The sequence below is a fragment of the Vespa velutina genome, chromosome 2 (genome assembly GCF_912470025.1).
Source record: "Vespa velutina chromosome 2, iVesVel2.1, whole genome shotgun sequence".
Lineage (NCBI taxonomy): Eukaryota > Metazoa > Arthropoda > Insecta > Hymenoptera > Vespidae > Vespa > Vespa velutina.
This window is the reverse complement of record NC_062189.1, coordinates 12,054,352-12,080,217: the sequence shown is the minus strand read 5'-3', so window position 1 is coordinate 12,080,217 and position 25,866 is coordinate 12,054,352. Positions and strand designations below refer to the sequence as shown.

Genomic DNA, 25,866 nt, shown 5'->3' with positions numbered 1-25,866 from the left:
TTCATTAAATTTTTCCATAATAATTAGAAATCTGTATTTGTCGCATCATATATAGAGCTCGTTGACATTATCCTGATATATATATAACTATTTTTCAAATTAAAAATGTTAGGCTTGAAACTCTTATTAATTAGATTAATATTTCTAAAAGTATTCTTATTCCTAAAGCAAACATTATCGTACGTATATTATCATTGATTTTGGCACTCTACCCCTGAGGTTAAATATCACCCATCACATTTAACATTTATTAGTGGAAGCTTCTGTTTCATTAATTAAAGCTCACTGATATCACTTTTCGTACCACTAATAGGCTTATTTAATAGCATTCTGTGCAAATTCTCGCTAATATTGAGGTAGAGTCGATGAAATGACAGAGGAATAATGTTAAAATGATAATAAATGCATTTAACGTAATGCTTTATATCTATAAACCTAATATTATCTATTATTGAATATTAACAACCGACTAAGTAACAATCTTTTCAGAAGCGATAATTTCAAGGCTTCGTATTTTAATAATATACAAAAAAAGATTTGTGTTTCATAAGTGTATATTATTTTTTTCTTTTTTTTTGTAACAATTAAGTCATCAAAATATGAGTCCTAATAATGTATTTGGGAAATTATCTTTTGAAATTTGCATAAAATATTTTCATGAACAATCGGACTTATGTTGAATTAAATTATCGAGTTAAATATTCAATTCATTTCTATTGTTATAATTTGAAAACATTTAAAATTTCGTAAACATAATTATTAATTATAATCTAATTAATAATTATCATTTCAATTTTCTATGCGTCACTTCAAGTACTTACATATTACAAACGATCTCGCTTAACGCATAAAAAACGTTTTCAAATTCTTAAAAAAATAAGTCCGACGAGGAGATTTGATATAAATATTTAAAAGAAATTTGTGTATAAACTATAACAAAAACGTCCATCGACATAGTCATTAACAACATTTACTGGACGTATTAGTTTGCACATAGATATGCGTTAGTTTAACAAAATGAGATTCATTCGATTTCTTTGCCATCTCTCTTACTAGTAACACCTTGAATTACCTTTTTGATTTTCCTACTGCTTCATCCTATCGCATTTTCTTGGATAACTTAAGCGACTTACTCGAATTATAATTTATTTCGAGTTTTTCGTTTATTCTCCTACACTTCCGTCTTCTTTCCAAGGACAATATTTTTTAAATATTATCCGTTGTAAGATAAACATCTGTATGCACAGATTGTAGGTTAACAGTACGTATGATATTACGTTCGACATTATATAAATCTTCGTTCAACTAACGTGATTCTTGTTAGAGGTGTTCCGTTTCAAAAGCCATATTCTCAATACCGTTCGCTGCACAGCTTTCTTTTCTTTCACTAATACTTAGCACTTTCGTCGTCTTTTCATCCTGTTCCTCATCATTGCCTTTCGCCTTCGTTTCTCTTTCGATTATAAGCCGGTCTCTTCGGTGTTCCGTGTAAAGCCATCTGATCGGATACAAATCCACGATGATTAATTATTTACGCATCGTTGCGCTGATATCTTATTATGCATGACGATGTATTTTTTGTAATAGTAAAATTTTCTTGTCGATTAATTTGAAAACTTATATATCAATGTATAATATTTTAAGTTATTCACGAGTAAGAAAAGAAATCCGGATAATTAAAATAAATAAAATATATCATTAATATAAATCATACTCGACGAAAAGAAAATATGAATGTTGTTGGACGTAAAAAAAAAAAAGAAAAAAATAATAGAGACTTACAAGAAACCGAAAACAGCTGGTATCGTCATACAACCACCGACGATGAAAAACGCTCCCGGAAATGTGTTCATGGTCGCAGCGTAAATAGAACTATACATGGGCCCGTAAACCAATGGCATCAGTGACTCGGAAACTCCAAATAGCGAATTTACTTTGCCTGGAAATAATCACGAATTATTTGAATTTCATTTTGATCATGTTTGGTAAAGATATCGTTCGTAAATTCTTGAATATATTGAAAGGGTAGCGTGATCCTTTGGATCCGACACTCTATGATATTGTAAATTCTTCGGTTATTAGGGCAGGCAGGAAGACCTCATCAGACTTCGTTCACTATAAAGGAAAAGTTGGTGGGAAATAGCAGACAAGCGTGTTGGTACGTTGATAAAATCTTACGAGATTATCCGATTTACCCATTTCTAAGAACGCTCTTTGACGATGTTTGAAGTGTTTCAAAATGATAATGATTAATGGAATTATACTTTCGATTGGATTCTTCATTTTTCTTTTTAGAAAAAAAAGAGAGAAAGAGAGAGAGAGAGAGAGAAGCTTTATACAATACGATATAATTAATGGCGAATGGGAATAAAAAAATTCAAATGTATTAGAGAGGAATGAAGAATAAAATTCTACGTAAGAAATGCTTGTCTGAGCATTAAAAAACATCGTGTATATCATTTGTTCTGAGTTCTAAAATTTTTTTTATTAGGTACTTTGTTTTTTCTCGTTTTCTTTTTGTATCATCAAGAGATCTATAAACAGGAACTCGATAGTACGAAGTTTCCTAGTCATTAAAGTCAGCCATGTGCATAAGTAAGGATTATCTTACCGGACAGTCCCTGTGTGTATATACATATGTACGTGTATATACTATGTACATACTTTATAATATACATATGTTGTATACATGCAATGTAATTTCTATCTACTATGTATTATACCGGTGAAAGTGACGTTTGTATATTTGAAACGACCAGGAAGCGATTGAATGTACATCATTCTACGTAACATCGCATGCTCGCAAGGTTGTATCATGTGAAAAGAGAAAGAAGAATGTACATACATTTACTTACCAAGTTCATCCGATGGGACTAGTTTCGAAGCGATAGATCGCATCGCAATGAACGATGTTCCATTAACTATTTCTACCAAAGCACCTAAAGAAAAAATACAAATATTGATTAATTTTTATAGATTTACATGATTTTACACGATTTTATGTACCCAAATAAATCATCCAATCGGTTGTTGCAAAGGCATATACGAAACTTGCTAAAATTTTGCTCATGCAACTCATAATCCCTACTATGGCATCGTCCACTTTGAGTATATGACTGAAAACTCCAACGGATAGTGCAGTTCCTGAAAATTATAAATAGAATTTAATAACGTACCATATATATTTAAATTGTATAAAATCTAACGGATGTGATAATTATTCAAATATTTTTTCATAGATTATAAACGGAACACGTTAATGTACGTAAATAGATTCTTCATTTTAAAAACGTTGTTCTTTGGTACCTATATGGCTGCGATTAGTTCGAACGATAACTAATTGCAACTCGTTATTCTTCTTAACAACGTTGTCCGTTTCTTATGTAACATCATCACTAGGTATCACTATGTATCGATGAATAACAATGAAAAAACTTAAAATAATTCATAATAGACTTTATAGCCACGTTTAAAAGAGGTTTTTCATTAATTCACTTTAAACTATATACAGAATCTATGCACAGTAATGTGTTTCTTCAACAACGATCATTACTCTTTGAACTGTCTCAAAACTTTCCGTTTTTCCGATACGCGTGATCTATACTATTTATCTTCGTTTTTTTGTAATCATTTGTATGCATCAGAAAAAATATTTACTTATATTATGAATACAGATAAATAAATTACGGTAGTTATTACTATTCTCCAAATGTAAAGATGAACATATGATTTAATTTAACATCTGAGTTTTGTTTTTCTTTAACGACAAATTTGTGATTTCTACTTATAAAAGAAAAAAAAAGATAAAAAAAGAAAATTAACATTTGCAACACATTCGTTTAACGGAATTCGATCTATTGGTATAAATAAATTTTAATTATTCCTAATTAATTTCTAATTAAATTAGAAATTAATGATAATGAATAATTATCAAGTTTTAATGAAGATATCATTAACAAATTTGAAAAAAATCTTATTTCATCGCGAACACGTGATAAAATGTTCACGTGGACTAATTTATGATAAGAATTTAAATTTAGTTTAATATTTCTCGCTCTCGTTCGTAAACAGGTATATATTATGAATAATTTATTAACTCCTTCGGACTCTCTTCTTATGCTATTATACTTTTGATTTTAAGTAATTCTATTATAAAGCTTTTTGAAATTTCTTCGTAAATGTTATGATAATAATATACGTGAATTAATCGAAATGCAATTTGAATTATTTCTAATATCGAGTATATCTAGTTTGTACTGTTTGACTTACCAATAAGATTAGTCACCATGCCATACGTAGACCACATGCTAAATGTAACTTCGTTCCAATTGTATCGATATCTCATGTAAAGATATAGTACTGCCATCTCACCTAAAAACAGATTTATCGTATTTCATTGCAACATTATCTATATATTTATAACAGTCCATTGCATTCGTCTGCAAAATATCATTCGAATTCATTATTTATCTAACATCAGAATTTTTATACATATGAAATGTTCAGTGAACTTTTCATCTTGATAATTAAGAATCGATCAAGACTAACTTTTTATCTTCTTGTGGTATCCTATTTCTTGAATAATTAAAGATTTTACATAATACGTAGATTTTTACATAATTACATAGTACATAATCAATAGACGGAAGTAAATTGCATATGATATTACACATACGTAGACGTTTAGAAATAGCATTGTAAAAATATCACAAACAACTAAATAAATTCTAAATTGAATTTTCCAATATTATATTACATATATTTAATATAGTTTCTTACTTTATATATATGTAATCTTTTTCTCTTTCTTTCTCTCTCTTTCTCTCTCTCTCTCTCTCTTTCTCTCTCTCTCTATCTTCCTCTTACACACATATACCCGTGGCACGGTATCGCACAGCTCGAAGTTTCGCACGCTCGTGGGTGATGGAGGAATTCCGCTTAAATTCAGTAATTTTCACGTGTTATTACCTGACATTACGTAAGAATGCAAGGTTATACAACAAGTTCGTTTATCACGGACTTCAATTAATCGTTTCCGTCGAGCTCGGGTCTTTATCGCATTATCCTTTTGCTCTTCTTGCAACCTTATCTATGCCCCGCCCCACTCAATACCATTTTAGGATTCTTACGTGTTAATTCGCTTGTTAAAAGTGTTACGACGGAAGCTTCACTCTCTTTCGTGAAACGTGTTTGGATTATTAACAATGACGACACATGTAAGTCGTTTTCGTCAATTTGTTTTAAAATGTACCTTGCCTATCCCCACTTTTTACTTATCTGTATTATCCTGTTTTAAAACGAATAGGATAATTAATTCATTCATCCTCAAAATACAGTCATCTTTCAGTCGTTCTATATAAATTATTCACTGTTCCTATGTTCAACTTAATCTAAACAGACATGAAACAAAATTATGAAAGCAACAAACGACGTTTATTCACAATGAGACGCACGGCTAGAATATTTAATCTTAAAACAATGTAGAAATATCGAGAATATATATACGAACTGTAATACATAGAAAACAAATTAAGCTACTAAACAGTAGATTTTATTCTTTCGTAGTAACCTGATAGGAACATAGAACATACTGAAAATTTTAATGTCTCTTTTTTGTTTGTCTTTCTTTTATACATCAATTTCATAATAGTAAGAGGCTTCTCGTTCGAGGCTTCGATTTCCATAAAATGAACGAATAGAAAATATCCTCTCCTTGGCACAAATTTCAAATATAATGTTAATTCATGCGCATCTTATGACCAATATAATCATTCGTGAAAATGATACATGTTAATGTACGATTTCATCTGTATCAACGAACCAATCACCTTAGAGATGATTTTTTTCTTTATATTTTAATCGTTCCTTCGAAGTACACTTTATTCATTTAAGATTTGAAATTACTATACATCATATTGGTTAACTCGTTTAATCGTATTAGCATACGTGTCATGTGTTGCAATGATCATACGATCTTTTAGATAGAAGAGAAAGCAAAATGTGACAGCAATTACGAAACTACGATTATTCTTATTATTATAAGACAAAATCGCTCGAATTTTTAAATGCGTATCCTAATGAAAAAAATAATCACTTAAAGTAAGTCTAACCTTGATCGATAAATGTTTTATGAATGATCAAATGTATGTATTTATTGTAGTTAATATATAGACAAAAAGCAATTTGCATTGTTCAAACTTGTCTAATTAAATGAATTGGAAAAATCCTTCGTTCTATATCAGGTAGTTTAATCGAAATTAATTAAGGTTACTAATTAATTTTTTTTTTTCATAAGAATGAATAAACATGACTGAACTACGGAATAAAAATAATGAAAATGAAATTTTTTCTATATATCTAGTTAATGAACATAAGTATATAGGTATGTATTTTACGTTGCAAATCGAATATATATAGGTACATATCTATAATACATGCATACATAGATATAATAGTAGTAATTGTATTGAAGATAACGTTAACGACAATAAATAGACGTATATAAGTACGTATGTGTAATTTTACATTCGTCCAGCGTGCTTGGCCCGCTAATTAATCCATTTCATTTGCATCAATATAGGTACATCGGTTCAACTAGAAGGCAAAATCTGTATGCACTATACGATGCATTGAATAATGCATCGCAATAATTGTGCCTTTAATTTCAATTAATCATACAATTTTATGTAAGTATAAATGCTGAACGATCGATAGAAAATGATTATGCCGTAACGTTTATGCCAGGAATAGAATGAAGATTATTGGTAACGGTCATTGCTGATATATCGAAGAGATTCAAACGTTACGAGTCAATAAAATCTTCCAGTATTTTTTCAAAATCTTTTAGCAATAAGTGTAATCGGTTATTTAGGCCTTCCTAAGTATCTACAATTTAGAGAATACAATAGAGGTATTTAAGATAATTCTAACATCCGACGTCGATAATTATTTTTCCACGTGATTTTCTTTGATGAAATGGTAATTACATACGAGTTTCATAATCTCAAGCATTCTCGATTATATGATATATATTATTTATTTATAAAGATAAAAAATATATAATTTCTTGTAATAATGGAGATAAAATAAAAAATACCAAATTATAGATATTCTCGTTAAATCTATAATTGAAGATTTACCCTATCTACGAATGGATACATGTATATATTTTTATTGGTTCACGTGAATTTTGAAAGATCATATTTTATGCGAGATTATTCTCTTGATCAGCATGTGATAATTTGAGGAAAAATGTATAAAAATATTAATTAATGCATGTAACTATTTCTCGGAATTTACTATAAAAGCGACTGCGTATTTTGTTATAAGTTTTGTACATTTTTCTATCAAACTAGAAAATAAAAATTAAATAGCAAATTTTTTTTTAATCGTATTTACGATTGCAACAACAATTCTTATTTTCACCGATTTTTTGCAATGGATAGAAGTAACAATGGGAATGTATAAAATTACAGTAATGTATCTGACATTCTTAAGAATGATTACATATACTCACTGTTCTTAGATTCCCTGTGAGAGAAAAAGAAAAGATAAGACTAAGATACTATCCCATTAATTAGCATGGCATGACAATGAAATGGAAGTAATTATAATCTGAAAATTTTATAGTAATTAAAGATTAGATTCTTAGATATTAATTTATTCCCAAGTTAAATGTCAAAATGAATTTTTCTTTGAATAGATAACTTTCTATAAAGAAAGTCATTAATTAGAGTATATAAAAGGTCAAACAAAAGTGTTTTGCTTAAAAAATCAATGCTAATGAACCATTAAATTCTCAGGTATTAATTTATTCTCGAGTTAAATGTCAAGATAAATTCTACTTGAATAGCTTTATATTAAAAAAAGGTAAGAGTCGAATGTCCAACAAAGAAGTTATATGGAACGTTTAAATTACGATCACATAGGTGAGATTTCGCGAATATATTGATCTGTTGAAAGTGACTATGCGCTATTTCAGATGATATAGTGCATGCGCTTATTTATAAAAATTTCACCGCAATCGACAACTTTCACCAAGCAAGTTAAACGTTTCAACATATATATTTTATACTTTTTTTTTTTATCGATGCCAACGTAGTATATCATAAATACTTTTACCGAGTTTAACATGTAACGAAAGAGTTAACTCGTGCAACAAGTAAATCGACCATATATATATATATATATATTGCGGTTCAATTATATTTGCTATAGTATTCGTCATAGAAGATAAGTAAGAAAAACTCACCGTACAATGGTCCAATGACGACCATCACAATGATCATCAGCATGATGACTCTTTTCTGTCTATTGTTGGAACCCTTTTTGAAGGCAACGCTAAAGGTCTCCTCGATATGTTTCAAAGAAAAAAAGTCCTTGGCCGAGGCAAGAAAAGACATCTTCTTCTCCGGAAGTTTCTCTTTCTCTCTCGCTAACGGAGGTCTTGGGGGTTCCTTAATAACGACGAGTCCATAGACGAAGCTCATGACATAACACATCATAGAGATACTGAAGACACCATAGAACCCAAGCTTCATATACAAAACACCGGAAAGGGCCATACCGATCGGGACGCCAAGAGAGAAGAAAACATTGGCCGCTCCTATTCTGAGTGTTCTCGATTCGACCGACGTTATGTCTGCGATGTAACTGAATACACCCATGAACATTGTGAACCAACCACCGGCCAAGGACGGCCATAGGGCTTCTAATACTCCGGTAGCTTCCATGGGTAGCTCGTAGAACCAATATGTGCATGCTATTAAACTGACGCTGCTGAGGAACTCTCCGACTATCGGTAAAAGCATGCAGGGTTTTCTATAGCCGGTTTTGTCGCTCCAAGCGCCCATAAAGAGAATCAGTAAGATAGGTAAACCACTCTGTAAAGCCGTTTTCCACGTTTGCATGCCTGCAACCAGCTGTTGCACGGCAGTTTCTTCAGCTTCTAGTCCCGACGTGTTTCTTGCTGCTAAATTCGTACAGATTTCATCCGAATAGGCCAAGTTCACCCTGCATGCTTTTTCCAAATTGAGATTTTGGGTGGCTAGAGAAGCCAACATACTGGGTATCACGTAACAAGCTATCATGGGTTCCACTGTGATGTTACTCGTTAAGAGAGACCATTTTTGGCGAAGACTCATCGACTTCCAGGGAATGGCTTCCTCTGCCTTGACAGGTTCGACTTTCTTTTCCGGATTACCGGCCGGAGCCGTTGTAGTTGTGTTTGCCATCTCGTTCGAAATGGCTCTAATCTCTGAGCTTTAGATCAACGTGAAGTCGTTCCTTTGATTACACTCGCTTCCGAATTGTTTAAGGACTATGAGAGATCGGCTCAATTCCGTGACGGTACGTACCAGAGCTGCGTTGAAAAAAAAAGAATAAACGATGAATGTAGATACGTAGGGTTCATTACTGTAGAACATGAAAACGATGCTGCACAGATAGTGGTACTCGATACAGACGAAGCGCGCGTTAAATACGCTTACACTAATGCGTAGTACAAGAGTGTAGGTGCTGCAGTGGTACGAGTCAATCATAATTGCTCATTGCAAGAGAAACACAGTTTTGGTTAAATATAAGAGAAAAAATCGCTCGAAAATAATAAAGTTTTTCTCTCATAACATTTAATGTACACTGTATATTATTTTCATATACATATATATATGAAAAGCATTGATATCAATAATAAAATAAACACATTATAAATTCAAAATTTCTACGCGTGGCTTTATAATACGTGTGTGTACTTTTATATAAAAAAATATTTATTTTACCAGAATACGAGATCATCGATTCCTTTATAGGGCTGAGAATACAGGAAGTATCGTAGATGTTCAGGATAACTCGCTGTACCAGTTTCCAATAATTATAGGATGTTATACGTCTAAAATAAATTCTCTAGTACCCTTGCAAAATCGTTATACATTCGTTCGTCCATTCGTGATGAAAACACAGAACGGTCTTTAAAATTTTAAGAAACTCGAATATAATAATGCGTCCCGTCGATATATTCGTAATAATAACTTATCAGTTATCCATAAAAAAATAAAATAAAATAAAACTTTATGCTTTCAATTATAACTGTTAAAGAGATAATGCAGTTATAATAATGTGGAAAGGGTCACGTTTTTCCAAGTGGTCGTTTTCGTTTTATCCACCAAAGAGCTCTTTCGCACGGATTATATCGCGCAACGAAACGGTTGAAAACTGTTCGAAGGAACTCTTGGATGTGTCGTATTTTAATCGTCCTCCGAACAATATAAGAAACTGCGAAAGACGACGAAAGACGACGAAAACAGTGGATAACGTTGTTCGATAATATTTTTCTTTGTAATTTCGATTTGGTGACAAGATCGGAAAGTATCTCGTGGATTTTTCGAGACACCGTCCGCGAGAGACACCGTCCGCGCCGCTACTTCTGGCTAATGCTCCATTGTGCATCGTGATACGCGTGTTGGCTCCTTCCCTCCATCTTCCTCCTTCTCCTCCTCTTCCTCCTGTGTACCACTACTACCACCACCATCACCACCACCACCACCACCAACACCACTTTTCTTTCTCTCTCTTTATCTTTCTCTCTTTCTCTCTCTTTCTCTCTCTTCTCTCTCTCTCTCTCTCTCTCTCTCTCTCTCTCTTCTCTTCTCTTCCTTCTCCATCAGCGAACGATTTCCTTCTTCTTTCTCCTCCTCCTCTTCCGACCTCACGCTCCCCTCCTCGATATTGAAGAGAGCTGCCCTCGAGTACATCCACCCAGCCGATCCATGCTCTAAACGTTTGCCAGTACTTGTCAGTAACATCGTCGCTGCGCCGGAATTCTTCTTAGCACACTTCGATGGAGAACACGCGTGCCGAGAACAAACGAGTACGTTTCCGATTCCGTGGTCAGTCTCTTTTCGGGTCAAGGTCAGCTCAAGCGTTCCCTATAAAACATAAGATCGTTCACAACAGTGCTAATACTGCCTCGGCCTTGAAAGCTACTATATAACCTAGACGTTTTATTTTTTGTTCTCATCTAATTTTTTAGTCTTCTACTATTAGTGATTCTTATCAATATGGCGTCTTACCTTCTTATTCATTTACGTTTCTTTCTAAAGTTTACAGTATGACCTTTATAGTCCTTATAGTGTATTCGTTCACATAGACGGATAACTCATCAACTGTTGTATTTTATTCTTTTTGTTATTTTTATAACACACATCAAAACATAATTTCAAAATAATGCTACCTTGTTAGTTTTCCTTTTTGATGTCAACTTTATGACAAATCGTTGTTTTAAATGTGTTTTACAATAACGCTATTAACAGAATATATTCGAAAGATAACACGATAAAGGAGATAAAAACAAACAATTGAAACAGTTGAACAAATTGACGTGATTATTAAATTTGTTTCATCAAAAACTTACTTTTATTTTGCACGACATTTATTTTGACATTTGAAAACATTTATAGTCGATAATTATGCTCTTTTCCTTATCTTCTATCCTTTAGCATTATATTCTTTTTTTTTATGCCAATTAAAATTCTCTATTCTTTGCGTCAAGTGCATCAACAATTTCTTATACAATGACCAATCAAAATCACCTTGAAACTAGATGCGATTAGATGTAACTAGAGTATATGGTTATGTCAGATCTTTCAATGGTATTGCATTTTCTTTTTTCTACTTTTCATATTTTTCGGTAAAAGGAATCTTGGCATCGATTAACGATCGATTGATCGATTTTATCGGAAACATACGAGAAATACGAATACTTAACAAAAAGAATAGGACCTTAAGTCGCAAACAGTAAAAGATGCACTTATTAATTAAGCACTATTATCGTAAATATTTTTGACATATGACATGTCATGTATATTTTTGACAGACTACCGCCTATTTAAAAGATCAACGATTCGTACTATAACTTTGGTTTACGAAAAAGTACTAAAATATATGATGCTAAATTATATTTATTAATATATTATAATTATATTGATAATATTATTGTACTACCACTATCCCTTGAACCTTGAAGCATGAAAATACATAAAGACGTACTTATACTTAATATATATAAGTACGTATATATGATTAGACTATATATAGAAAAGACATTGACATGTAGATAAAAGAGACAGGGAAACGATTTTCCTGTAATCATAGTGAATAATATTGACATGAGAACAATTATCTCCAATCATTTGAACTCGTGAATTTTCAAAGAGAAAACAATTAACAAAGTAAATAATATGAGGTTATTGAATTTGTTATTGCCGATGTCGTATAGACGACATAGAGATATATACATATGTAGTTAAGTGTGATAAATTATTCCAAGAATTAATTATTATCTTGGTCGTTTTACTCCCTAGTTTACTTATTACCAAGAGAGAATTATGATTTCTAAACGATTTTATCTCATAGAAATCATATAGAAAATGTTTAGATGTTTTTACCTGGAAGAGATTAAATCAAATAATCGATTGCATCGGACATTATATATTTTCATACAAACGATTCATCGATGTAACTTTTGAACATCTCATAATGAGGTTTGGTAGATTGTCGATTATAACAAATCGACGATTACGTTACTTTGTACGTTCAAATGCAAATGATGTTCAAATGCAAACGACAATTTTTCTTTGACCTTCGATCATTCGAGACGATTACGCGAAGTCATCGTGATCACCACTCGGAACTCGACAGGAATGTATCGATCTCTGAAAGGCTTGCCATAGGTTTATTCTTCTTCCTCTTTTGTGACGTATCGTCGCGACTCTTGTATTTATTTTTCTTTTATATCATCTGCATAATAAAACCGTTATTTTCTTGATGTTATTTTCTCGATGTGATTTATAATTAATCTTAACTGGAAAACGGTGAGCCTTTGATTTTTTTTATTTAGATTTTTTTCGTTTTTGTTTTTCTCTGGTTTTTTGTTAATTGTTTTTTTCGGTCTTATTTTTATGACGTGCAATGTAAAATACGTTGAAAATTTTGAACCTTGTGAGTGACTATATCCAGAAATTTTCGTTGGCCAGGTGATTGCTCTTTTAATTAAACCTCTCCAAGCCGATCCTTCAGCCAAGTTTGATTGCAAATGCTAAGTAAGCAGTTATGTCACGAAGGAGTCTCGATCCTTTATACCGAATGAGTCATTAAACGTAAATAAAAGATAATCCTTTATTTATATGCTGTATACAATGAACCGAAGCAAATAAGTCATTTGTAATATAGAAACGGAAAATTATTTATAACTTCGTCAAGGCCAATATTTAAAGCCATACTTACAAACGCTTCAGAATGCATTTATTACTCAGCTTAATGAGTAAGATTGAGAAGATTTCATCAATATGCGCTTAAATTTGTATATATAAATACACTTTAATAACTTCTTACAGAAAATCGCAATTGTTTGTAACAATTATTTATAACATTGTCAAGGCCAATATTTCAATCATTAATATTTCAATTTCATTTAGTCTCATAAATGCTTAAGAAAGCCTTTTATTACGTAACTTAATGAATAAGACTGAGAAGATCTCATCAATTCGCGTTCTGAATTGTATATGTAAATACACTTTAATAGCATATATTTAATTTCAGTTTTTTTTTGTAGAAAATCACAATTGTTTATAACAATTTTCATCCATCGTTTCGCTATTTTAATAGAGTAACGTACCAGGACTTTCTTATTAGCGATTAATGATTTAGAAGAAAGATTTTAAAACTTCGAAACGATATAATGTAACAGTGCGTTTAACGTAAAAATCATCGAAAAGCATGGTTCTTTTTCGATACAAATACGATTTCATCAATGGATCCAAAGAATGGTTTTCAGTAGTTGGTAGAGAACAATAATATCGTACAAGCACACATTATGTATCTACGGTCGGCCCTGGCTCTTAAGTTGATTGTATGACGTCGTCAAGTGAGTAATGCTTGCAATTCGAGTGATGCTTGTAAAATATTCGATTCAGTGCTATAACAGTTCTGTTGTGTTGTGATGTTTCGATGGTGTAATCAATGTTTCGTCGCGTGTACCTCTCTAATTACATGTATGCAGTGGACGCATTATCGAATGCATACGCTTAGGCGGGCTCGAGTTTAGAGTTAAGTATTTCTCGTATTCAAATACTGTCTCGAAGTGACGGTGTAAAAATTTTCCAATAAATACTGTATGAATAATTCGATTAATATATTTAGAAATAAAAAAGACAAATGTTCTCTGATTTTCTTTTTCTTGTTAATTTTCTAAATATTTATATAAGGTTTATTCGAAAGAAGAAAAAAAAAAACAAAAATAAAAATAAATATATACAAACGCGGAATATTTATCATTTATCGAAAAACGTTCCGTTTCGTACGACGAATTTTATTACCGTTTTGTTTGACAACAAAAGATAAACGATGAATCGGCGAAGGCGAAGCGACATCGTCGCGTGACTCGTTGGCCCCAACACGATATGCGATGCTTCTAGGTCAGACCGTTTTGTTATTTAGTTATATTTAGTGGCCATTCACTGTTTTCACTGTCTACACGTCGGATCGCGTAGTGTCGTAACTCGTTGTCTTTTGTCCAAAGTTCTCTTTTAAAAAAAAAAGGTATAGATACGTTGCATCGAAATGTCATCATTTCCGTTGTGATCACGAAGCGTAACAATAATGTGATTTTGAAGGTTCGTGTACTCATGATTTCCTCCCGTGCTACTAATTTATTATTTAAATGAATACGATAAAACGAAGAGAGCAAAATTAGCAGTGAGTTATCTTTATTTTGATCGATATTATCAAATGATTAAAAAAAGTTTTAATATCAGTATATAATCATTGAAGTATATATATATATATATATATATATATATATATATATATATATCATTCTGATAATTTATAATTTTGGAGTGTTTATGTTAAAAATAAGATAAGTACGATAGTCACTTTGCAAATAATAAATTTATATTAACTGACCTCTCATTGGTTGTATTTTTTTATAAATCAAATTTTAAAATAACAATGAATCGATTGATTCTTTAATGTTAATTGTCTCATATTATGTTATAGATGAATAGGAAAAATATTCAAATATATCAACGAATAGTAAGGACCTCATAGTCTTTGAAGGATAATTCTTCTCCATCAAAAGGAATATAAAGGCAGCCGTGACTAGGTTGTACCTGTATAACAAAATTAATCGATTTATCGATATCCAAAAAATTCAATAAAATATACAAAGTTAATAGATATAAAGTTGTTAAAAACCTTGCCGACGGTTTGAGAACCTTTATGAAGGACACGGCCAATGTATAGTGTCTCTCCTTCGGATGTTTTTCCACCAACTACGGCATCGGCAGGAATGGATCCGTTACTGCAAAATTCCCATGCGTATTCGGCTTGACACAATACCTAAATCAGAAACAGTTGTATTTAATTATATACGAGACTCATGCAACATCAATTAATCTATATAGTTAATATAATTCGGTATGCATGTTTTTAATATAAATGTATCTTATAAGTTTAGATAAAAAATAATTATTTAATCCTATTCCTCGTAACGTATTATTTCGAACATTATTTTTCTTGTTTTTAGCTTTTTTCTTTTTTTTTTTTTTTTTTTTTTTTTTTTTTTTTACATATCTAACTTATAAATTGATCGATTTCACCTTGATACGAAGTTATCTAGTTAATAGTCTTGTGCAATAAGTTTGATTTATCAAATAAAAAAAGTTTTCTTTAACCGTTAGTTTCCCTTTTACGTACATGACTAACTTGGAAATTTACCTTGACTGAGAACGTATTCAAGTGAAAAGTAACATATCGGAAATATTTGTTTTCTTAGCGAAGCGATAAGATTATAAGAGGGGCGAAATCAATCGATATAGTGATAATCATTCGAACATCTATCGTTTCGCGTTATTCTGATTATTCGTAACTTCTATTCACACGTGTCATGTAATCTAAATTTAGACAAATAATAGTAATGATTCAAACTAAATATCGATATTTGATATCATTTCAATTGGAATAAGAAACATATAAATCAATTACAGTATTAGTCATTCAACGAGTAGAATATTCTTATTATTATAAACTAATATTTTTCGTAAATAAAATATATATATATTATTTTATATATATATATATAAAGATTTTAATAAAAATAGATTTTATTTTAAGGAATTTAACAAAAGTGTTATATATATATAAAAGATAAATTATATATAAGTTTATATAAATTAATATAAATTATATAAATATATATATATATATATATATATATATATATATATATATATATATATAAATTTACTTCTTACCTCGAACTCAGATTTGGGATGTTCCTCGCCGTTATGACAAACGTAAGCAACATTTTTCTCGGGAATAACTTTTGCCGGAAGTATGTCACCTTTATGGTAAGCTTTACCAACATAGATAGTACTTCCGTCTATGTCACGTCCACCAACGACAGCTGTTTCGGGTATCGGTAATTCCGCCGATTGACTAAGCCACCTGTATGCTGTAATATTATTAAATTTTCATTTAGAAATATTCATGAAAATCTAATGAAAGCGAAAAATACAAAAATATTAATTTACGTATAAGTATATAACAGTTTGTAAAATATAGTTTTTTTACGATATAAAACGTTAAATGTTGCATTGTTTTGCGCTAAATGTTTATAAAAATATGATATACGATTACTTTTTTTTTAAAAAATGTAGAATAGATTTTTTTACCTGGCATTCTGTAATATGGCTAATGACAATGTTGAAACCTGGACAGAGAATGATATCGGAATCGCAATTCACCTAGATTAAAAACTGCTGTAATCTTATCACAAGTCAGCAACTTGTTTGAGTTCTTTTTAAGTAAAATAAGATAGCATTCCTCGAATGAAGATATAAATCGATTATTATCAAACTTTTTTTTAAAAATATTTTTTTGTAATATTTTTTTATGCACTCTTCGAATTTAATAGACATCTTAAATCATTAGTCGATGTTGTTAGTAAAATGTTTCATATCTAGGACGGTAAAATTATAAACCGTGCAATAATCTACGGTTGCATAAATCTCTATCCGGTTTATTGTTGCCTTTTTAATGTTCATCGATCATTAACGTGGTCGCGAGAAGTGTAATTTCTGCAACAGTAAGTGTAATTTTTATCTTTCATTATCTCTTATGTGAATTCTCGTGATTGCTGTGTTCTATGATAAATGGATGTAATTTTATTATTTTTTTCTATCATAGTTCATTAATTTATGCATAAAAGGTCATAAAAAATAATAGACATTCGATGAATGATCAAAATTGCTTTCGTTTACATCGATCTTATATTTGTTTAAACAAATTTAATATCTAGTAAAAAATTGGAAATGATAAAGCGTAAATATTACACATTTTTTTATAGATTTTTTTTTATAGTATTATTATTTGGTTCTCTTTTAGAACCAGTACGTTTCGTATGTAAATTATGATTTCCACGAGCAGTACTCTCAATGTCAAAATGTGTAAATCAATTACGACGATACAATATAATGCATATTATATCGTATAGTTGTAATATAATTGTATATATAATTGTAATACAATTGTAATACAACTGTACTACAATTATGAATTGGTTAAGATTCATCAAATATTTGAAAACAGAATTATTTTAAAAGGATTTTAAAAATGAAAAAGTTGTAACGCTTCGAATGTTTTAATTTATTTGTTAGAAATATCACATAATATAATAATTCTACTAATTTCTCTTTGTTATAAATAAGCTTATTAAAGAGACTACAAATCATTTCTATGTAATATGTAATGAAAGTTACCGGCAGAGTTTTTATATTTATTGGTAAAGCAGAAATCTACCATTGACAGCCGAGCATTAAAAGGCCAATAAAGAAATAATATACTATTGCCGATCAAGCCCGATGTCAACAAAATTGTACTATTATCGACAAGTTATAACTATATATATGGATTATAATTTTATTTTCAATGTTTTCATAATGTTAATAACAATATCGATAATGATGTCAGTTGAGTCGGATCATTGTTCTACTAAGATTACTTTCTCAGAAAGACTCCTTTGTGTTTTACTTTTTTTTGAGTTTTTATTGACCAACTCTATTCTAAATTGTATGCTTATTAATTATAAAAAATTTTCGGTAATAATCTAATTTTAAATTGTGGTAAATAAATCTACTTTGTATCGATTATTTAATAATTATTTAGATTATTAGAAATTGTAGGATTTTATATTGACATTTCATCGGTACATCGATGTTATATACTATTACCTAAATTTTCATTCTGCCGGTAAGATAACACTCTATTATTATAACCAATATTTTTATTTATTCAGATAGCCAAAGTTTTACTATTACGAACTGAGTTTAATCTGATTTGCAAAAGTGAGTTCTAATATTACAAATGGAGTTTTACTCAATCGATAAAAAACCATTATTATTTAATGACAGAGTTTCCTTATCTGTAAACAGTGCTCTACTATTATCGGCAATTACTAAGTATTTTTTACATATTTATCGATCTCTGTAACGTTTATTGCTTTCGGTATATGAATGGCCCATATCAGATTTTCCATTTACATCATTATATTTATTTTATGTAAAATAAGATGATCATGAATTATTTCATAATATCATCAGATACCTACTTATCATGTATAATGCAATTTTCATGGACCACCGATAGGTGGTGGATCATTTTCGATTCACAAGGGAGCATATTATCTTCAAATTATCAATTGTATCTTTTTAATTCCTCTAGCCGTTTCTTATTGTTATACGGCGATAATCGCGTGACTCTTTCGCACAAAATATGAACAACAAATAAAGCAAGTAAACAATTATATCAATTATTGATAACCAGTTATCTAATTCTAAAATATAGAATAAAAATTTATATTATTCCGTACTAAAACATTCGAGATGCATACCCCCAACAATCCATTTTATTGAGAATTTTCTCTCAAAGATCATTTATTAATATATGAAATATTTACTCTTTAGAAATTCATTGAATATCCGCAAACAAATAAAGAAATATTTTTAATTAATAACAATTTATTATGTTCTATGTTCATAACATATAGTATATATTTCCTTTTTGTGTCCACTAATTGTTTTATTTATATATTTATATTATAACTCATCTTTTATAAACGTTTACAATGAACGGAATGATGTAGGTCATTCATCGGCTAACCCGACATCCAACGCGTTAATCAAAAACGGCATGGCAGAGAACGTGTCGACAGATATTTCTAATAATAAATCACTTACCCATATATGGTCAGGTGGTTAATTATTTTTATGAGGTCAGACATTTAAGTAGTACAAACGAATCACTTATGTTAGGTTAGTAATTTAAGTAGTACAGGTCAATTATCTGCAAATAAATAGAACAATTATATGAATATACATAAGATTTTTAAAGAATTGATTAACATTTTTTTTATTATATGAATCAATTATAATCATACTAGTGTTTTTCATTACCAGGGCTTATTCAACAATTACTACTGTGCCAATGTTGACGATGGGAAAGTCTCATCATTATTCTACCAATCAAACAAACGTCTCAGAGACAAACGTCCGACTATGTGTGCTTTATATGTAATTTACGTACTTAATTTTTAATATTAATTTTTTTGTATTATAACTTTTTAATTATTTGTATTATAACTTGAAGATTATTCTCGTTCAATTCTGGTCTACTTCATACTAGTGATTTACAAGTTCCAGTTCAGTAGAGCAAATAAAGTGACCTGGTGGAAATTTCCTGCCGTAATTTTAATCGGTGATCGTCCAGTGCGGAACATCAAGCAAATATGATACCGCGTGATGATGCGATTAAAGTCACGTATATTGTGACGACATTTTATACGTGAAAATATGCTGCATGTTTTATCCCAAAGATAAAGTATGATTAACAAAATAGGAAAGAAATTTTGTACTTATATACATTTACTATATTTTATTTTTCATTTATTGTTTATTATTCATATTCTACTAAAAGATTTTCTCTTCACTCAATAAGCACAGACAACCTAAAATGGTTGGATATTACTGCTTGATATTATCATGTTTAATTCTAATAGACACACTTTTCGTAACAATAACAGTAACCGTAACGTAAAAATCTACAAGATACAAAATTCCATAACTGCGTTATAAGTTACAGAAGTAAATCTTTCGAAATATTTTGTAAATCTTTAAAATGAATTTATTTATTTTTATGGAATTTATTTTTCGTTATATTACCTTTGAATGAATAAAAATTTATGCATTCAATGTTCTATTATAAATCGATATAATCGGAATAATAAAGAAACAAATTGATTAACTGAAATATTTAATCTTGTCCTCTTCAGAATCCGTATTATACATTTTATCGTACAAAGGATCCATTTTATTTTCGTAAAAAGACAAGATTTCAATATTCACTTAAGATTGTTTATTACTTCTGGTTTTATAATGGTTTACGCCATCAATGAGGCGTAATTTTTGATTGATTTTGACGAACAGGATTCTTCAAAGTTTTTCAAAATTTTTGAAAAAGTTTTAATTTTTTTGAAAAAAATTATGTTAAAAAATGATATTTTTCAAGAATAGCTTATATACAAATATAGAAGCTTTCTCAAAAATCCGCCGAAATGGCGAATATAATAATTTAATGTAATTGTAATATGTAATATAATAATATAGTAATAAGAACAGTAATAAGAAGAAGAAATGAAAGAATATTCTTATATTATATACATCATAAATTCTGGTGATGCGCTGGAATAAATAATAAATTGTCAAGTAAAGGTACGAGCAACTTTATTTCGCAATATGTGTATAGAAAACATCGAATTGCAAATGATTTGCAAAAAATAAAAAACCTTCAGCGTCCCGTGAAGAAATTTCATATTGAAAATAATGATGATTATGGATCATACGTGGCTTGTCCTCAGAAATCCAATTTATGCGATGAGGATTTAATGCATCCCAAAAATCTGTTTGTTGAATTATTATAAAAAGAAGCTCCCTTCAAAATTGAGCACGAATCTCGAGGACGTGCAAATTCTTTCGAATAAAGTAAGCAAAGTCGAAAACGACTAACTGCTTCAATGTTTAGAAAAATTTGTAAAAGGAGATCGCGATTCATTAGATATCCCTGTTTCAAAGGAAATAATAATATTAGGTAGGGAATTGAAAAAAGGCCATTTGTAATTAAACGAATCTCCATTGAATGCGGACTCGCTATTAAAGGTACGGGTCTGATTATAGATAAATATCAAATATTCTTGGCGGCTTTTCCAGACGGATTAATTGGTACCGATATCCTCATTGAAGGCGTGATATCCTTCAATGAAGGATATGACGCCAATGGAAGGAATTGAACATAAAAAGATTATGTACCTTCAAAATGGAGTGCCAAAATTAAAAGACTCTGATAGGTATATGTACCAATTGCAGGATCTTTTATATGTCACTCAAAGACAATAATGCTATTTTATTCTTTGAACATCAAAAGAAATGATTGTAGATAAAATAGAAAAAAATAATTGCTTTTGGTCAGATAAAATAGAAGAGAAGCTAACGGCTTTTTATTACGAGCGCCTTTTATCTAAAATTGTCGATTCCCATAAAGCACCTAATCTTTCGATTCGAGAATTGTCGTGGATTTTAGAAGCACAATATGCTTATAACAATCAATCCTAAATTTTCAAATGAACATGCCACTATTGCCTTTACTATTATAATATAAAATGTATTAAATAATATTTAAATGTATTTAACCGTTTGAGTCCCAAGCAGCGCGATCGCGCTTTTTAGATTTTATGACGAGAAAACTCAGCATATTTCGAGCATTGTGGACAACTGACGGTGCGTGACGGATTGTCAAATTTTTCAAAGCGATGAAAAAAAAAAAAAAATACGAGAATCACGTTACTTACCTCATACAAGAAGCGCTATCGCGCTATTTGGTATTTTTCAACATAAAATTAAACAAGCGCTATCGCGCTGCTTAGGTATTTTCAAACATATATAGGGAAAGTGCGGTTGCGCTGTTTGGGATTCTTCGACAGTGTCTTTTCAATACCGTCTGGGACTCAAACGGTTAAATAATATTTAAGTATATTATTATTATTATTATTATTATTATTATTATTATTATTATTATTATATTACATTATATTATATTATTATTATTAACAACAGTATTAGTAGTACCAGTAGCAGTGTAATAATCGAAGTAATTAAAATGGACTATAGGGGAAACCACGTGAAAAAAAAGGGAGTTCTACCTCGTAGTTTAATTCATATAAAACGCATGTTTTAATTTATATTAAAATAATATAATATATAAGTATTCGCTAATTATTTTTAAGGAAATATTCGACAAATGCTTATTTTTTATCGCAGATTTATATACTAATTCTTATATGTGTCAATTATATTTATTATTTTATACGACCAACATTGTATCCAGCACGGATCATTGCGGGACGCACGCTCCATAAAAAAAAAATATACATACGAGAGATTAGAAAGTGTAAGTTACAGTGTACTAACATTACTTTTACTCTATTCACACAAAACCAATTGTTATGTACGTATAAGAGGGGAATAATCACACAAGCTTATTCACCGTACGCATGGTAGCAACAGCGTTCCTTACTTCTATTCGTAGTTCATATTTTGTCCGTACCTGTCGCTGAAGTCACACGTTTTGAACAAAAGGTGGTGAATAGATTTAAACAATTTCTGTGATTTACGCTGTTGGTTATATATTTATATCTTATCGCATCGAATTGTAACATCAGAAAATCTTGCTATCTGATTGATTGTTCATAGGAAGCATAACAATAGAATTTTAACATACTAAATTTTTTTATTATACTATTGGCTACTATTATGGCAGCGAATTGAGCAATGTGATTGATCGAAATTTTACTATCATTGATGGAAAATATATATGGCTACATAAGGGAAAAAAGTCTGAAGGCATATACATGCTTATCGAGAGACAAACTTTCTATCGTTGAAAAATGTGATAAGAAATTAACAACAAAAGGAGTGATTTTAATGTACATTTTTAAGGAAAATTAATATTTTATTTCATATATATTTAAATCTACGAATTACAATGATACAAATAAGTATAATGCTAAGTGATAGGTTACAATAGTTTGTTTCTATATGATTATAATTATGATCCATAATATTTTTTTATCTAATTTATTCTCATTTGTATTAGGAAATAAATTATTTTCTATTTGATTATATTATGATTATAGGTATATTATACAATACAATTTTATATTGAATAAATCGAATATCTAAAAATTTTTTAGATCATTAATTTTTACAATTTCAAATATTAATTTTATTTAGAACGTGATTTTAGAATATTAATTAAAATTAAATCATGTTTTTAATAATGTAATATAAGAATATTATTTATATTTAATAATTTATTTTTTTTTGTTTTCACCTTCTGGTACAAATTAATTACTATATGTTTTATACTAATTTATAATGAAAGTTTAATCATTCGAAAATTTAATCGATGATTTAATTATGGAACATCTCTTATTATCACTGTATAAAATGCCTGACTTAGTTACAAGTACTTCGTATTAAACAAACATGAAAGAAAATTATTAGATAAAGTGTTCACAAACTATTTAAAATACTTAATGGAAATAATATATATAATACATTTATTTCACAGTAGATGGCACAGTATACCAGAAACGATAAATTTGATCTTCTAACTTTCCAAACTACATTGTCTTTTTTATCAACGACAAGTTACGCATTATAGACTAAGTTTCCGTTTCCTTTCTCACTGTAACATTCTTCTTGCTAAGGTATGTTGTTTTCATTATTTAATTTTCTTTTTTTTTGAATTTTTACATAAACATCTTTTTTATTCATGTGTCGTTTGTATTCTAATAGTAAATCTGTATTCTAATTTTAATATATAACAATTGAAAATATGATAAATTGTAAATATACTCTTAGAATATTTAAAATGGTCTACAGGTTATGTTGCCACATGGCAATATTTAAGAAATGTTTCCAATCGTTATTTTGAGATATAACCGCCAGATTCGCGTCAATTCATCTTATTTCTATGATACCGTATTATTAAATTGATGAAACTTATAATTTTGTTTTAGTCCTTAAATTTCCGTAAGGTATCCCTACGTACACGTTAAGATGGGTAGGGAGGACAAAGCAACTTGGAAGTCTAATTACTTCACTAAACTTGTTGTACGTATGCATATACATTCACAAAAATATCTACAAATGTTTTTACTATTTCTATAAATTTTATTTTAGAAAAAAATAAAAAATGTTCAAACTTTTTAGCAACTCCTAGATGACTATCCAAAATGTTTTATCGTGGGAGCGGACAATGTCGGTTCAAAGCAAATGCAGCAGATCCGAATGTCCTTGCGTGGAAATGCTGTGGTACTTATGGGAAAAAATACTATGATGCGTAAAGCTATTCGTGGCCATATCGAAAGAAATGCCGCGTTGGAGAAACTATTGCCTCATATTCGTGGCAATGTTGGATTTGTTTTTACGCGAGGTGACTTGATAGAGGTACGTGATAAATTGTTAGAGAACAAAGTCAGAGCTCCAGCTAGAGCAGGTGCTATCGCACCTTTGAGCGTCGTAATTCCAGCTCAAAATACTGGTCTTGGCCCAGAAAAAACTTCTTTCTTCCAAGCTTTGAGTATACCGACCAAAATTTCTAAGGGTACTATTGAAATTATTGTAAGTATCAAATTAACTGGAGGATCAAACTAACTGGTAAACTTTCTTGACTAATATTTTTGTATCTTCTAGAATGACGTACATATTCTTAAACCTGGTGATAAAGTAGGTGCTTCTGAAGCAACTCTTTTGAATATGTTGAACATTTCTCCATTTTCATATGGTTTACTTGTGGAGCAAGTTTATGATTCTGGCACTATTTTTGCACCCGAAATTTTAGATATCAAACCTGAAGATCTTCGTGAAAAATTCTTAGCTGGTGTTGCAAACTTAGCATCAGTTTGCTTAGCCATTGGCTATCCGACTGTTGCTAGCGCACCGCATAGCATTGCCAATGGTTTCAAAAACTTATTGGCTGTTGCTGCTGTCACTGATATCGTGTTTCCTGAAGCTACAACAATCAAAGAGTACATTAAGGTAAAATATTTTAATCAAATTAAATTAAACTACAAAGTTGTTATCAATACATATATGATGAAAATATTACATGTCTAAAGGGCTTGAATCTCGTGCTAGAGCTAGAAATAGTTGAACCCACTGGCACGTCAAGTTCTCTGTTGAAGAATAGCGTGAATGCGCTGTCTGAAAATTGTCTTTAAAAGAAAAATATATGCTCTTTTTTATGTTTAAATACTTAATTTAATATGAAATTTTCAGGATCCTAGCAAGTTTGCAGCTGTTACTGCTACTGTTGCTGCACCAGCTGCTACTGCTGAAGCTCCTGCTGCAGAAAAAAAGGAAGAAAAGAAAGAGGAATCCGATTCCGAGGATGATGACATGGGCTTTGGACTTTTTGATTAAACAAGATGTTTTAACAACAGAGATTCTGCTGTCATTTCTTATGTCTGACGTCCGAATAAAGTGAACACTTTATAATAAACAAATATAATATTATTACACCTTTCTTATCCATCTATTCTAAGTATTTAAAAAATCTCTTTACAGTGAAATAAGAGCCATATAGATTGTAGGTTATATTAATTGTTTTAAGAATATTGGTATATAGAAAAAACTGATTATCGCTTATATAGTATTCCTGTATAAATATATTTATATTTTCTTTCGTGTTGTTTTACAA

The 25,866-nt window shown here is 30.1% G+C and overlaps 3 protein-coding genes and 2 long non-coding RNA genes across 9 annotated transcripts in view; 3 read left to right on the top strand and 2 right to left on the bottom strand.

The window, feature by feature from the left end:
* The window catches only part of LOC124947354, a 35,738-nt gene extending 15,416 nt beyond the window's left edge, over positions 1–20,322 (top strand). The window contains exon 3 of the long non-coding RNA XR_007100387.1: positions 19,509–20,322. This is a non-coding gene — a long non-coding RNA (uncharacterized LOC124947354). The remainder of the gene's footprint in view (positions 1–19,508) is intronic.
* On the bottom strand, positions 5–10,500 carry LOC124947343. 4 transcript variants are annotated; one of them, XM_047489389.1, is made up of 8 exons: positions 9,777–10,494; positions 8,252–9,361; positions 4,270–4,371; positions 3,007–3,144; positions 2,856–2,939; positions 1,783–1,939; positions 1,311–1,498; positions 5–1,235 (listed from the first exon to the last, which is right to left on the bottom strand). In XM_047489389.1, the coding sequence occupies exons 2-7, from the start codon at positions 9,231–9,233 to the stop codon at positions 1,321–1,323; spliced, it is 1,641 nt and encodes a 546-aa protein (XP_047345345.1). In that variant the 5' UTR covers positions 9,234–9,361; positions 9,777–10,494; the 3' UTR covers positions 5–1,235; positions 1,311–1,320. The 4 variants fall into 4 exon arrangements, with proteins under 4 accessions (XP_047345345.1, XP_047345344.1, XP_047345346.1 ...); XM_047489388.1 differs by having other exon boundaries at positions 5–1,498; positions 9,777–10,493; XM_047489390.1 differs by lacking the exons at positions 5–1,235; positions 1,783–1,939 and having other exon boundaries at positions 1,317–1,498; positions 9,777–10,500.
* Positions 10,783–15,197, top strand: LOC124947353. 2 transcript variants are annotated; one of them, XR_007100384.1, is made up of 3 exons: positions 10,783–10,864; positions 13,607–14,748; positions 15,052–15,197. It is a non-coding gene; the product is annotated as an uncharacterized LOC124947353 (long non-coding RNA). The 2 variants fall into 2 exon arrangements; XR_007100383.1 differs by lacking the exon at positions 10,783–10,864 and having other exon boundaries at positions 10,912–14,748.
* On the bottom strand, positions 14,925–16,885 carry LOC124947350. Its single transcript, XM_047489399.1, has 4 exons — positions 16,728–16,885; positions 16,308–16,507; positions 15,250–15,393; positions 14,925–15,164 (listed from the first exon to the last, which is right to left on the bottom strand). Exons 1-4 carry the CDS (start codon positions 16,732–16,734, stop codon positions 15,078–15,080), a joined length of 438 nt encoding a protein of 145 aa, XP_047345355.1. The 5' UTR covers positions 16,735–16,885; the 3' UTR covers positions 14,925–15,077.
* Positions 20,323–23,733: 3,411 nt separating the features above from the next.
* On the top strand, positions 23,734–25,668 carry LOC124947348 (60S acidic ribosomal protein P0). Its single transcript, XM_047489398.1, has 5 exons — positions 23,734–23,872; positions 24,185–24,278; positions 24,378–24,788; positions 24,861–25,205; positions 25,446–25,668. Exons 2-5 carry the CDS (start codon positions 24,225–24,227, stop codon positions 25,587–25,589), a joined length of 954 nt encoding a protein of 317 aa, XP_047345354.1. The 5' UTR covers positions 23,734–23,872; positions 24,185–24,224; the 3' UTR covers positions 25,590–25,668.
* Positions 25,669–25,866: the final 198 nt, after the last annotated feature.